This window comes from Pseudorasbora parva, chromosome 1, assembly GCF_024679245.1.
Source record: "Pseudorasbora parva isolate DD20220531a chromosome 1, ASM2467924v1, whole genome shotgun sequence".
In the NCBI taxonomy this organism is placed as follows: Eukaryota; Metazoa; Chordata; class Actinopteri; order Cypriniformes; family Gobionidae; genus Pseudorasbora; species Pseudorasbora parva.
This window is the reverse complement of record NC_090172.1, coordinates 25,788,789-25,803,404: the sequence shown is the minus strand read 5'-3', so window position 1 is coordinate 25,803,404 and position 14,616 is coordinate 25,788,789. Positions and strand designations below refer to the sequence as shown.

Sequence of the window (14,616 nt, the reverse complement as noted above, 5' to 3'; positions counted from 1 at the left end):
ATATTGTTCCCTTATACCTACACGTACTTACTTTATAGTTACAGTATAATTACTGAAAGTTATGCTGTAAATTCACTTTAATCATGCAGTACTTTCCGGGCCGTAATCTAAAGCGTTACCAATAATATATTATTCAATATCAATCGCCACCTGCACTTAATTAATGCAGAATCATTCTCATATTTTGGTGACTCCCTACTAGTTATATTTTGTTACTACCATTTTAATCAGGCTATTTGTCTGGTCGGCAAGTAAAATTCTTTCACTTGCCCCTTCAAAAAAATCCACTTGTCCCAGTCAAGTGTTAATGTCGAGCCCTGTATAGTTAGGATAAAACTGCTTTTATTGCTCCACTGTCTTTCTCATGGAAGGGAACACAATTTTATTTGTACTATACATTTCTAATATTATATATTTCTTTGTGTACAAGTGTTTGATAAAGGGCAAAATTATTGACAGCATAGTTTAGATGTAAAAAGAGTCTAAAAACATTCATGTATAAAGTGTAAATAGGTTTGTGCACTCCGTCCTCTGTTGAGAAATGCGCTTCAGATGAGCTATGCTGGGCTAAAGTCTGCTCAAGGGGCATCATGCTCTTCTGTACATCACATATGCCTATATTTACAGCGTTATTTTGAGAGCCCACCTTATTTACGACCATGGCATGTGCTGAACAGTATTTCTCTTATTGCAGGAAATGAGGACCGCAGGTAACGGGATCCTTTTCCTGTGTTAAATTCTGTTCAAACACGCACCCACTCACATGTCTCTTACATGCTTTACAAAGCATTTGAGAGAATGAGAGCAGCTATACACATTGTATCTTCTTTTTGTGTCTTTGGCACTTTGTATCTGCTACAGCCCAAGCATAACACTCGTCAGAATGGGAATTTAACCAGCAAAATATATATATATATATATATATATATATATATATATATATATATATATATATATATATATATATATATATATATATATATATATATATATATATATATATATATATATATATATATATATAATACAAATATTATATTCCCTAAATGATTTTACGTGACGTTCAAATGTTTATGGTTATTTATTTATTTTTTCTGACTGATTACATTTTTTTATTATTATTTGTACTATTCAGAACAGAGGACACATTATACAACTATATTAACTTTAGCTTTTTTTTCTTTTGCTAGATCAATTATTCATAATAGAGATAAAAAAATACAACCCATTTAAAAAATCAACTGCTCAATGAGACCAATCCGTCTTAGTGCTGTATAATTGTGCTGGTTTTGAGTTCACCTGACCATAATACGATGCAGTTTTTAGGGGAGAATTTTGAGGTGACGTATTGCTGTTGGCCAATATTGTTTGTCAGTGATTGTGGACGAGTCCGTATCAGCCTTTAGAGTTCAACCCCCATTCATTTACTGGTATACTGAGTTACTGATCTACGTTGGGACAGCCTGAAACTTTGACCCTATATACACAAGCAAACAAGTTTCCCCTCCCTAAAGAGACCTTCACTCTATGATTGTGTGCACAATGATTAGTAGATCCATGATGGTTTCTTTTAACTATTGACATGCATATAAACACTCCTAAGCCACGCATATCGACCTTTTAAACATTTTGCCAATGTGTTCAGGGCAAATTAGAAGGCATAAGGCAGTGGTGGTTTGCAGTGCATGAGTGCCCGATGGCGTTTAGGACATGTCGAGGTGTTCTGTCGAGTACTACGGAAGCTATCACTTGAGCTTTTTAAAAACCTATGGAACCAAATTAGGTTTGAGAGATGACAGGAATGTTTTGGTCCAGAACATGGTGTGCTGAGCTTGAGGGTCTTATGCACAAGCACACATGCACGGCCACACCGATTCTTCCTGCTTAATCATTGTATTTCTGATTTACTTGACCAGTGTTTATTCTATTGTAATATCCTGTGTTCTTTTTACATTAAAGGTGAATCATAGCCGGCCTAGCAACCACATCATAAACCCATGCGCGGCATGCTTTGTTATCTGTCCTCTCTCTGTGTCTTTCTCACTCTCTCTCTATATTTATCTGTCTCTCTCACTCGCTTCACATAGATTCAGCTTCAGTCAGTGTATGTTTAACTTGCCTCAGTCCAGCATCAGTGTAGCAAAATACAAGTTGAACTTCCTCACCAGTGTTTTTGAAAAAAGTTGCCAGCCACCACCACCCACATTTTTGATAATTTTCACAAGTTTCAAGTTTCAGTTTTCTAATCCAGCGCTCTCAATTGACTTTGTATTGTGTGAAGCTGCCTCCTTGTTATTTCGGACTTATTACAAAAAAAAGAACAATGTCTTAACGCTGATATGCGACATGGAGTACAGCAACCAAGATAAAAAAAACATTAAACTACGTTTTTATAAGCTGTCGGCCCCAAAAACCGAGCGTTTAAGGAGACAAAAGTGGATACATGCAATAAGACGTGAAGCTTCAGCAGGAAGAATGGGTCAATTTTTGGATTCTGACCCTTAGTATGTCTCAGTATGCCTACATGTGCAGTAAACATTTTGTGAAATATCCAAATGTCAGTTTTATATATGATGTTTCCTGTTGCTGATTACTTTCGCCTCCAGTGGGGGTAGTTCTCAGTGTAATATAACATTTCTCCTCTGTCTCTATTGTACGTATGCAATTTTATGTATTTAAATGCTGTTTTTTGGGGTCAACAGCTTATACAACTTCTGGGTTTTTGGTTCTGTTTTTTTTAGCTTGTTTTCTGTACACCTTGTCACATCAGCTTTTAAGACAATGTTAGTTTTTTTGTCATAAGTCAGAAATAACAAGGCAGCCTCACGCAATAGAAAGTCAATGGAGACAGTTGGCTTGTTTTCCCCCCTGGTGGGCGTGGCTTTCAGATCATGACGCGTGTCGCACTGTCTCTGTGACACTGAATACTTGAATAATGATTCTGAAATTTCAAGCTTTGCCATAATTACACATTTTCTAAATGGCAAATTTATGCAAATGTCATATTTCACAATATTACTCTTATGTTACTTGTTTTTACTGTATTTTTGATCAAATAAATGAAGTCCTTTGGGGAGAATAAGAAACTTCTTTCAAAAGCACATAGACTAAACTTTTGAACAATAGTGTACATTAATAGACAGTTAGCACATTGCAGGCATTCATATTTTGCAGCAAACATTACCTGCTTGTCTCACGTTATGACTGTGTCCTGGCATAGGTGGCTTAGACAAGATTAAGTTCCATCCATTGTCCTCTTATATCATGAATTATGTGGCCAGTCGTCATGGTAAACAAGTGCCCTGCAGCTGTTTAGCTGTTTTCGTTTGGAGAACTTTCCGTGTGCGTGTGTGTGTGGCACATTCAGAATGGCTGTGATTAGGTGTTGGTTGGATAATTCCTGTCAAGGTGAGGTGCATCTGTGTCTTAATCACATGATTTGATTGATGTCACCCTTCATAAGTTCATCTACTAGTGAAAGAAGAGACTCCCATAGGTCAGGGGCGATCTCACTGTCAATGGCTGACAGAACAACTCCTTAAATAGGTTGGAGCAGAAGTGGTTTGATCATTGTTTCCTCTGTGGTTCCAGTCATAATGCAGTGCCACTGCAGATATGTAAGGCTGGGTGATATGGCCAGATTATATTTATATATAAAAAAAAAAAAATCTGTTGCTATTGATAATAATCACTAAATGTCAAATCTTAATTAAAAAAAATTTAAAGGCAGATTTTTGCTCCTAAGGGAAAGCTGTAGAAACCAGAATGTTAATTATGGTTTGAAAAACACTCAATACTCTTTATTGTCAAAAGAAAAACACTTCACCCTTTTGATTTCTTTACACGTTTGTTTGTAGTGCGTGCATTGCTGCAATATTAACATTACATGTTTTGTCTCTTAGAAATGCATAGTTGACAGTAGCTTGAGTTAGGATGCAGATGTAAATTTATGTTCATAAATGATGGTGATTTGTAGATTGAAAAGCCTTCTGACTGTATCGTTGCTCAGTGTTTCTCCTGCTTGTCAGTGTTTTCATCTGGCTTAAACTTAACTAAATTTAAAATCAGAGACGTTTGTGCTCTTCGCTGAATTAACAAGCTTCTCACTAGATCTTGAAGCACTGTTTAGGGTCATGTGACCGAGACGGATCAGTGAGTAAACGTATCTCCTATATTAAGCTTGCTCTGCTGTTTGAATGATGAGCCAAGCGGATGGTCCATGTGGTCCAAATAGAAACATTATATCAAACATTTACCAAACTCGAATTATTTTTCTATCAATGAAAAATCATAGCACGATAATTATCGTTATCGTTTTATCTCTTTATTGTCTTGATGGCATGCTTGTGATGTATGAGTGGTATGGTGTTTGGTGCCTATGCAGATGTCATTCACTTTTTAGGGACCATTTGAGAAGATTGCTTGCTTAGATCTTTTCCAGGAAGGGGATCAAATATATAACATTTGGCCAACCCAAAATGGCTAGTGGAGGTGAGGTTTTGGTTGTCGCTGTTGGGTAATGATTTGATTGCAGGTCGATAGGAACTCCAGGACCTTTGGTACCCTATCGGACCTGCCCTTGAACAATGAACCAGTGGCATTCCTGCCGCTCCAGACGCCGCTGTGCGGAGAGCTCTGAAAGCGGCGGCATTGTGCCCCCACCACCATTGTTAGGTCAGACAAAGCCTTTTATCAAAGGCACTGTTTGTGTATGTCAGGGTCAAAGCAGGCCACCGTACAACACCACTGCTCACCAGAGCTGTAACGGGATAGAGGGGGCAATGACCGGTGAAGGGCACATGGTGTTATCCTTAAACCAAACAGGTACATGGTAAAACTGGGTAGACGGTGAATGTAAAGATGGCCATGTAAATGGGATGAAGGTCTTGCTTACATTAAGGTTTAAAGGTCCCGTTCTTCGCGATTCCATCTTTCAAACTTTAGTTAGTGTGTAATGTTGCTGTTAGAGCATAAATAATACCTGTGAAATTATAAAGCTCAAAGTTCAATGCCAAGCGAGATATTTTACTTAACAGAAGTTCCCTTTCAAAGCCTGCAGCGAACGGCCGGTTTGGACTACAGCCCTGCACTTCCTTCAGGAATGACGTCACTAGAACCATTTGTTGACTAACCTTCCGCCCACAAGTCTTTTTGCTCTCCCACGTGGAGAAGAGCGCGCATTCAGCGCTTACATCTCCCCGTTATGGTAAGCGGCGGGACCTTACTGGGCAAAGTGGGCTAAGCTGCTGTCCAATCACAACACGGGAAGCACTGGCCCAATCAGAACTCGTTACTTGTTTATGAAGGAGGGACTACATAGAACAAGGAACTCATCAGGCGTTTTTAGGACAGAGAAAACAGAGCTGTGTGAAAAATACTGTTTTTTTTACACGCGAAACATGAACTCATGTTATATTGCACACTGTTAACATAATCAAAGCTTCGAAAACACGCGAAGAACAGGACCTTTAAAATAGCGTTGGTTTGCTGTATTTTTTCATATTTTCTTATGCGTAAAGCGGAAACCCTTCCGGAATTTTTGTTTTTTCAGTTTTAGACACACAAATGTTAAATTCTTGATAGAAAATAACTTTACAATATGCTCTTTTATTGCTTTATTTTTTCAACCATAAATAAATGCTCTATTCTTGAAGTTCCCCAAAATGTGTTGCTGAGGTAACTTCTTCCATATGTAACTTCATGGATAAAAGCTTTTTGGTGAATATAAATTCTTCAAAAGTAATTCTTTAAAAGAACAGATCTTTTGTAACATTAGGAATGTCCTTTCTGTCACTTTTGATCAATTTAATGCATATTTGTTCAATACAAGTGTTAATTTTATTTGTCTCAAAAGCCTTTTTTCTAATTATTGTGATATCAATTTTGGACTCTTTCTTGATTAATTAAAAGTTGCCGTGTCCCACCCCACCTTAGTTTTCAGTGTCAACTTCTCATAGATTTACTGGGCTTTTGAGGTTTTGTCCAGAAAGATTGCAGTGACATTTGGTAAATGCTGCACACATTGATCCTGACTGACATGGCGTTCTAAGGTACAAACCTCTTATTTTAGTACTATATATCTGTTGATATTATTATGTTACCAGTATACCTTTCTATCTTTCTTGTGCAGTATCACTTGTTGAGTCGCTCCACCTGTGGATGTGAAAATTGTGTATAGCAAAAGACAGTAAAGGAATACAACAGTAAATGATAACGAGACAACATGGATATTGTGGGGACTCTTAATGTAGATGCCAGTTTAAAATCATCTGAATCATTCTTGAGTGCAGAGCAGACTACAATTACGAATCTATTTCTTCCATAAGCTTCTGTTCAATGACTTGAGCATAGCGAGTGAATTGCTCTGCAAGCAAAATTCTTTGTGACACAAGTCAGCATACAGCATTTGCTGTGAACTTATTTAATATCCCTGCTGCTTTCTTGATGAGCAAATTGTCACATTTGTGGATTTTGCTTTCGTCATGATGACACCAAAGGTGATCCTAATGACGCAAATCGGATGCCCATGCCAACACAGTTCCGCAGGACCAATGACGTCTGTACGAGTTGGTGATACCTTTCGTAAGTTCATCTACTAGTGAAAGAAGAGACTCTTGCAGGGTCAGGGGCAATCCCACTGTCGTAGGCTGGCAGAACAACTCTAAAATAGGCCAGGAATTAAAAGAGAGGCTGCAGTGGTTTGATCATTGTCCCACTTATAGTGGTGGCCTGCTGTAGCATCATACTATGATATGCTTGTGTGTGTGTGGGGGTTGACGCACATGGAGTTTGGTGTTCATGCAGTGACGCAGATGGTCTTGTGCTGCAGTTCACTTTTTTCTTGGACAGTGGGGGACTGAATCGGATCTCTGTGATTCCACGAAGGTGTTTAATATATAACACCTCAATGACCCAAACTGGACAGGCTCAGAAAGGGACAATTTTGTTTTGTTTTGTATGTATACAGGAATAGGGGGTAACTACATGTTGGCTTCCTTTTTTGCCTTAGATTGGAGGATTGATTTTGTTTTGTTTGTTTGTTTTTGAAGAGGCACCAGTGACAGCCAGTGATCTTTTTTATTGCAAGGAAAAGAGCGCGTGTCATTTTGACAGTGGGGTTTAGTGACAATGGTGGGCAGATTTGAAAGCAAATGATCAGTGGAAGATGCAGCTAGTTCACAGTTGCAAACAACTCTTTGACTATTACTTTTCTCACTCCCTTGTATAATTTGGGGTTCATATTTTAGGTTGTTAGTGCCATGCACCTTTGGCAAACTGCATTGTGGTTTGCTCCAAGGTGGGGAAACTTTATCTTTCACTTTTTAGGGCATGCAGGGCTCAACCATAAGGATGTCACTTGTTTGGATGTCATCTAAACTGTCACTTCCCCCTTTGTGGCAGTGCTGTGGCTTTGTCTCTCTCCCATCCTTCTCAACTTTAATCTCTCGTTTGCTTTACACATAATTCAAAATGTCACATCCACAGGTGTAGCAGCTCACCATCACTAAGTGAGGAACCTGCACAAGAAAGGTAGAAAGATATACAGCAAAATAAAAGCAATTATACAGTACAGTAAAATAAAATAAAAGGATTTCGGCAGGTGGTTGTGTTGGCTAATGTATGAACCCATCTAAGGCACAATGTCAGTCACAATGTTTTTAAAAATTCTTTAGTTTTTCTTCTATGTGGTGAGGCAAAGTCCAACAGGAATGAAATCCCAATAATTAGAAGGCTTTGGAGCGAAATAGTATTAATTTTAATTTAGCAAGGATGCATTGAATTGAGTCATTTTTAATGTTACAGAAGATTTCTAACTCAACTAAATGCTGTTCTTTTAAACTTGAAATGTATCAATGTTTCCCCAAAAATAAGCAGCACAACTCGTAAATTTAAACGGGTAATAATAAAAAAAAGCTTCTTGAGCACCAAATCAGCATAATATAATGATTTCGGAAGACTGCTAATACTGCTAATACTTTAGCTTTGCCATCACAGGTTATTTTACATTATAATAATTCCCAATATTACTGTTTTTACAGTATATTTTGGTCAAGTGAATGCAGCTTTGATGAGCATAAGACGTTTAGCACAACATCTTACTGACCCCAGATTTTTAAACTGCAGTTCCTATAGTTTAGCAAATATTAATAAGTGTTTATTTTCCTCTTCATTTTTAGCATTTCTTTGTGGTGGGGCCAGTGAAAATGTTGACAAGTCAGTGTTTTTGTTGAGCTTGAGCTGGATCAGATATTGGGTTATATGAAGTTGGTTTATATGTAATATCTGGCCCACCCAAACTGGGCATTCTTAAACTTCTTGATCTTGATATTGGGCTGCTTTGTGGAGGGATGGCACCTTCTTTTCTGTTCTAAACCAAACTTGAAGACTTCTTTCTAAAGCCGCTTTCACACAGCATTGATTCTAAAACTGCCATAGATTTGCCTTCTGTTTGAATGCAAACACGTCCCGGGATCGATCCTGGAGGGGGGCCTAGTAACATTGCTTGGATCTTTCCCGGAATGCGCACTGTGTGAACAAAAGGCAGAACCAATGCTGCAAGGGGTGTGTCGTAGTGATGACGCTGAAGCTGAGATTGCTCGCCTGCTTAGTGGAACGGTGGTTGATGTGCTAGTTTATGATGGAATCAGAAAAAAAATTCACAACTGTGGTTTCTCTATTTTCTCTAGTTGAGAGAAAGACAGATATTACTGGTCATAAGCAAACGTAAGGCTCTGTCACATGTATTAAAGGGATCTGTGTGAACGCATGCACAGATTCCAGAAAATCACTGGCATTGTGAATGAACCAAAATCAAACGATCCCGGGACACATCATCTGTGTATTTTCCGGAATCTCTGTGTGGAAGAGGCTTCATAAACAGAAGACTACACCCATGCTGATGGGGTTGTTAGTAGCTTCTCTCCTGGTAAACAGGTTGTGGTTGTCACTGTGGCACCAAGGTCAGGAGGAACTCAGGGACCTTTGCTACCCCATCGGACCTGCTCTTGAACAATGAACCAGTGGCATTCCTGCCGCTCCAGACGCCGCTGTGCGGAGAGCTCTGAAAGCGGCGGCATTGTGCCCCCACCACCATTGTTAGGTCAGACAAAGCCTTTTATCAAAGGCACTGTTTGTGTATGTCAGGGTCAAAGCAGGCCACCGTACAACACCACTGCTCACCAGAGCTGTAACGGGATGGAGGGGGCAATGACAGGTGAAGGGCACATTAGACCGGACTGGTAGGTAAACCTGGGTAGAGCATGGGGTAATCAGCATGGCCATCTGCATTAATTTTGTGGCCCGTGTAACAAAATTAATGCAGATATGAATGCATTATTGTTATTATTTGCTCTCAAAAGTTGTGTGAATATTAGGCTGTGTGAATTGTTTGGGTCTATACACTACATGGGTGAACTGCTCAAATTTGAAATAAATAGGCACGGAGGGGTTCCATAGGCAAGATTTTTTTGACTCAATTTGGTGCAATCTGATAGGCAGCTGCTTACAAACGGTCTTGTGCATATTTGTGTTTGTGGCACGCTTTGAAGACCATGAAAGGTTTCTATTTACAACGTACGCATTTGGCATTGAGCTTTATTAGCCAATCACGCTGAAATTGAAAGTAATTGACGGCTTCAGTGATTGTATGATTTTATAAGGATTGCTCTTCGCTCGCTTTGTTTATTCACAATTTTGAACAAAAGTTTTGTTTTTCTTGCTGCCAAAAGCTCCAACAGCCACGAATACACTTCAGAGTTTCAGGAGAACCTGGTGAGGTGTTAGTGTTCCTATCAGATAATAGGTCGGGTGTTCTGATAAATATTGGACCTGTCCAGGACTCTTTGCATTGTATAAGAAGCTGATGATGGTCCTCTTGGCAGTTTGAAAAAGAAAACTTAAAAATTAAATTGTCAATGGGTTAAACAGAAAACAAGCAAAGTGCAGCTCCATTTCAATGTGTGGAGCTGTCATCCCACCAGTAAGATCACAGAGTTCTGCACTTTTGCGCACCCTCCCATTATAATCAAGGAATAAATAGTGCTCATTTATGTAAAATTGTATAAAATATTGTTTTTTTTTATTATATTGAATTTACGTCGTGTTGTTAAATGTTTAATTAGTATCTGCCGTGTAATAGCCGGTGATGCTGACAATACATTTAATTACAACAATAATATATTTATGTAATTAGCTAAATCACACCCGTTACAAGTTAAATAGTCACATTAAACCATATCATATTCCTGGATTTCCATCCCCTGATTTAAGAACTCTTAGAATCGTGTTATAGCCTACCATTTTGGATATTTAGGATTTCGTTTTTTATTTGCACACATGCTAAATACATAAAATAGTTCACACTACTGCACACGTGAGAGAAATGCTCAAGCTGTCGAGCATCACTTTTCTGTTATTTTCTGAACCAGGCTCATTTTCACCCCTTGCTTAGTGTTTATTTATGCATTTCGTTCATACTCTTTCATATTTTTTTCATACTCTGAGCATGAATGCATTAGGAATATAGCTAGCTACAACTATTAAACTACTTTTATATAGCTACAAACTATTAAACTACTTTTTTGTTGCAAATGTATTTTTCATGTTTAGTGACACTTGAAATAGGACAATCATTTTTTGTGCCCATTTGCGGCCATTTGCCACAGATGGGCACAAAAAATGATTGTCCTATTTCAAGTGGCCATTTGCTTTTGATTTGGTGTAAATGTTGCCCTTTTGGCCTTGGATCTTGAGTACGCCTGGGGTAGAGGATGTAAAGATAAAGAAGTAAGGTTAGGAGGGAAGGATGTAAAAAAAGACTCATTATTTGTTCATACAGACAGTATGTAAACTGTTACAGTAGAGTAGACAGTTGTCAATCCCCTGTGTGAATGTAGCCTACTAAGTTCATTTAAATGTAGAATTTTGTTACAGACCACTCTGCTTCCAGCTTTTGTTTTTGATTTTTCTTAAAGGGATAGTTCCCCCCAACGTTAAAATTGTCATAATTTACTCGCCCCCATACCGTAAGACTGCGGTTCAACTTTTAACTACAAATGAAGATATTTGTAATAAAGTCTGACCAATTTCTGTCCCTTACTTGAAAGATTCCACCAAAACTTTGATGCTTTAAAGTTTATCCTGACATAGCAGAAGTAATCCATATAATCAAGCAGTTTAATCAAAGTCTTCAAAGAGACACGATGGCTTTATATAATGAGGAGATTTAATTTAGGTTTTTATTCACACACAAATATAAACACTGCACATACATAGAGCACATCAGATATGGTAAACAAACCTCTGTGGTGGCACAGATATGTTTTTTGAAAAATATCTAATGGGTTAGGAGGAACAACATGTGGATGAGTAAATAATGACAAATTAAATATGGGGTTGAACTGACCCATTAAAAACTGTATATGGCATTTGACTGAACCATCAATACATTTAATTGAAGAGTATTAATGGTATCCCATCTTCACATGGTACATAGGTTAATCCTTTCTCTCTTTCTCTCACTACAGACTAAGGACCTGTCCCATCAAGCTCCTGCAGAGATGCCGGATAACATTAAAGCCCTAGCACAACCCTGTGACACAGCAAAAGGATCCTGAGTTTTGTTTTAATGGACTCTTATGGTTATTTTTACTTGTTCGCGTGCTGTCTCAGAGCACATCCATACGTTCTGTCTTGTATGAGTTCAGTACTTTGTGATTTGTATCACAATGTTTTATTCAATGCATTAAAAAGGGAGGTTCATCTTATGAAGACACCATAATCCACAAGTCTGGTTTGGGCAGGTGCATGCTGTTTACAAGCATCACGTGCATGTACAAATTGTATTTATTTCCCATAAAGATTTCAGGTGCAATTACAGATTTTAGTGTTTATGTTTACCGTTTGCTTAACAAAGAGAACATATATTGGTACGGTACAGACTGCAGATGGGATATGAGGATACAGCAGTAGTATCTTTTTTTCTGCCTAATGTCTGTCTCCGTTAGGTCTCCGCTTAATGTTTCACGCACATCTTCAATTTTGCACCGTCAAAACCTCCTCCTTTGGACTATCAACACTGTTCTTCAGTGTCTGTGAGTGTCAGGCTAGTCATGACGTTTCACTCTGCTTTATCCAGCGCCGGGCCCCAGGTTTTTTTTGCAGTGCAGCCTTGGCAAGCAGTGCAGCCCAAAGTTAGGCTTTTCGTATCTGTTCCCGTACTAATTTTTGATCAGCATCATCTCCTCTTTGCCAAGTGTACGAGAGAGAGAGAGCGAGAGTGGGTGTGCAGGAAAAGAGGAAGGGTCTATTCTGGGACTCCCCTGATAAAATCTGCTTCAGTTGCTAAAATGCCACTCAGATGAGCACAGTTCGTGATTTATATCATCCCAATAAATATAAATGAGTTCTCAAGTTATGGTTTGGTTCCCACAGAAAATGAATTGTAAGGGGAACCTTTTTTTCAACTTTAGTGAACAAACAGCACAATTTGAAGGTACGAAAGCCCAGCTTTATCTGTATAAACCTTTATGCTGTTGGCAAGATCGAATGGTCTCCTTTAAACAACAACATAAACATTTCATTTAATATTTTATTTATAATGACTTGTATTCAATATTTTAGTATTACCAATCAGCTGCTCTTTCTCTTCTGTCAGTATTGCGGTATGTCCTGATTTGATCAGGCTGTTCATTCAGGAAGTGAAGAAGTGGTACAGTTCGCCGAACCGTGGTCCTTGACTGATTTCTGCATTCTCATCTCTAGTATATTTTGTCAAAGGAGTGATATTCACACTACTTTACATTTCCCTGTTACTGCACATTGTTTTAAAAGACAAAATCAAATGTGAAACTTAATCTGATAAAAAAGAAAAAACTGTATGATAAGGTTTTCATTGTTAATCTGTCAATGGTACGGAAGTTTTTTATTTTATTTTTTGTCTGGTAGAAGAATCAATTACTCTGGATTTACCAAAGCGAGTCTTAACTAGCACAGTTGCTGCACAACATTGCTCAGCTTTGGTTCTGTGAAAACAAGGCTTTACCCAGTGTCCAAAACTATCTGAAACCCAAAACTGCCTCTGTGGTAAATGGGACTTTGACATAAAAAAGGGTGCAGGTTAGTCTTTTTTTTCTGGCTAATGTTAGCAGAATATTTGTAACTGTGAGAATGGTCTGTAAGAGTTACACTGAGAAACATTATTTTCGAACATAAAAGCTTTAAATCAGTCAAATTGTTAAACTTCACATAAATGTATTTGATATCAGCCTTTTGCTAATGTATGTGATCAAGCTGACTGCTTTTTGCCATGATTTTCATTGATTAGTACAGATGTGCAGTGGTACAGCATTAATGTTTTTTTCCCCCGCCAAAATTAATTGTTTTTGTTTTAATGGCTCAGATCTTTTCTTTTGGAATGTTTTTTGAAAGGCAGTTCTTTCATTTGGCATCATTTCAAAATCAAAGTGATGGGATGTTTGTGCATTCCCATGTCAGTTTTCGTGTATTTGTCAAACCTCATTAGTATGTTTTGGTACGCTTGTGTTCTGTTCGCTATTGTTTTTGAAGTCTGAGTTTGACAGATGGCAAAGTTCAGGTGTGAAAGTCCGATGAAGTCTGAGACGATTCAAAAAAGGAAAAACTTTTTATGGTTGTGTCCATGTGTACATACTGAGGCTTGTTTTTGTTTTTTTTCTGCAGTTGATAGACATTTCCTTTTTCCTCTGGTGGGAAAAAGAGTGAAAGCAGGCAAATCATTTGAACATTGCTTGGTGTTTGTATTTATCTTTTTTTGTTTTGTTTTTTGCTTTCAATAGAGCTATTACAATAAAAAAAGTTCCTAAAACATGTTTCAGTTCCATTTGTTTTTTCTTTGTATGCCTTTGAGTGAAAAATATGTCCACAATTGTTGAACTTTGATTGTTTGCTTCCAAAAACAGGGCAGTAACATCCAGTGACCCTTCTGTCTCACTACCACTTTAGTGTAAACATTACATGGTCATGCTTATTAAGACAGATATTGTTTGGCATAATGTAATATTATAAGATGATGCAATACGTTTTTTTTGTTTGTTTGTTTTTTACTCAAACACAATTCTTGAACAAATCTCCCTCCCCCATATGCCAAGAATTTTCTTCTGGTATTTCTTCTGCAATTATGACCAAACTTGTTTTCAATTTTAGATATATTTTTAAAACATTTTTATTAGTTTTTTTCGATTTACAGAAAAGAAAAAATAAATCTGTTAACACCATTTAAGACAAAAATATGAATTTATATTTAATTTATATTGACCAAAAACTCAAAAGAAATCTCAATATACTTAAAATACTTTTTTAGAACACTTGAATTACCGAAAACTTGTAAAAGCGAAATAAATTAAGTTAATATTGTCTTGGTCCCCGTTTTGCTGCCAAAACCGCACTGACCAATTAAGGCATGGACTCCACTAGATCCCTGAAGATGTGCTGTGGTATCTGGCACCAAGATGTTAGCAGCAGATCCTTTAAGTCCTGTAAGTTAAAAGGTGGGTCCTCCATGGATTGGACTTGTTTGTTCAGCACATCCCACAGACTGATTGGATTGAAATCTGGGGAATTTGCACTGTAAAATCCAAT

At 37.8% G+C, this 14,616-nt stretch overlaps 1 protein-coding gene across 1 annotated transcript in view; it reads left to right on the top strand.

Moving 5' to 3' along the window:
* Nucleotides 1–13,847, top strand: part of LOC137068772 (insulin receptor substrate 2-B) — a 29,478-nt gene extending 15,631 nt beyond the window's left edge. Inside the window, exon 2 of the mRNA XM_067437370.1 lies at nucleotides 11,526–13,847. Within this exon, the coding sequence (XP_067293471.1) occupies nucleotides 11,526–11,530 (5 nt within the window). The 3' untranslated portion in view covers nucleotides 11,531–13,847. The remainder of the gene's footprint in view (nucleotides 1–11,525) is intronic.
* Nucleotides 13,848–14,616: the final 769 nt, after the last annotated feature.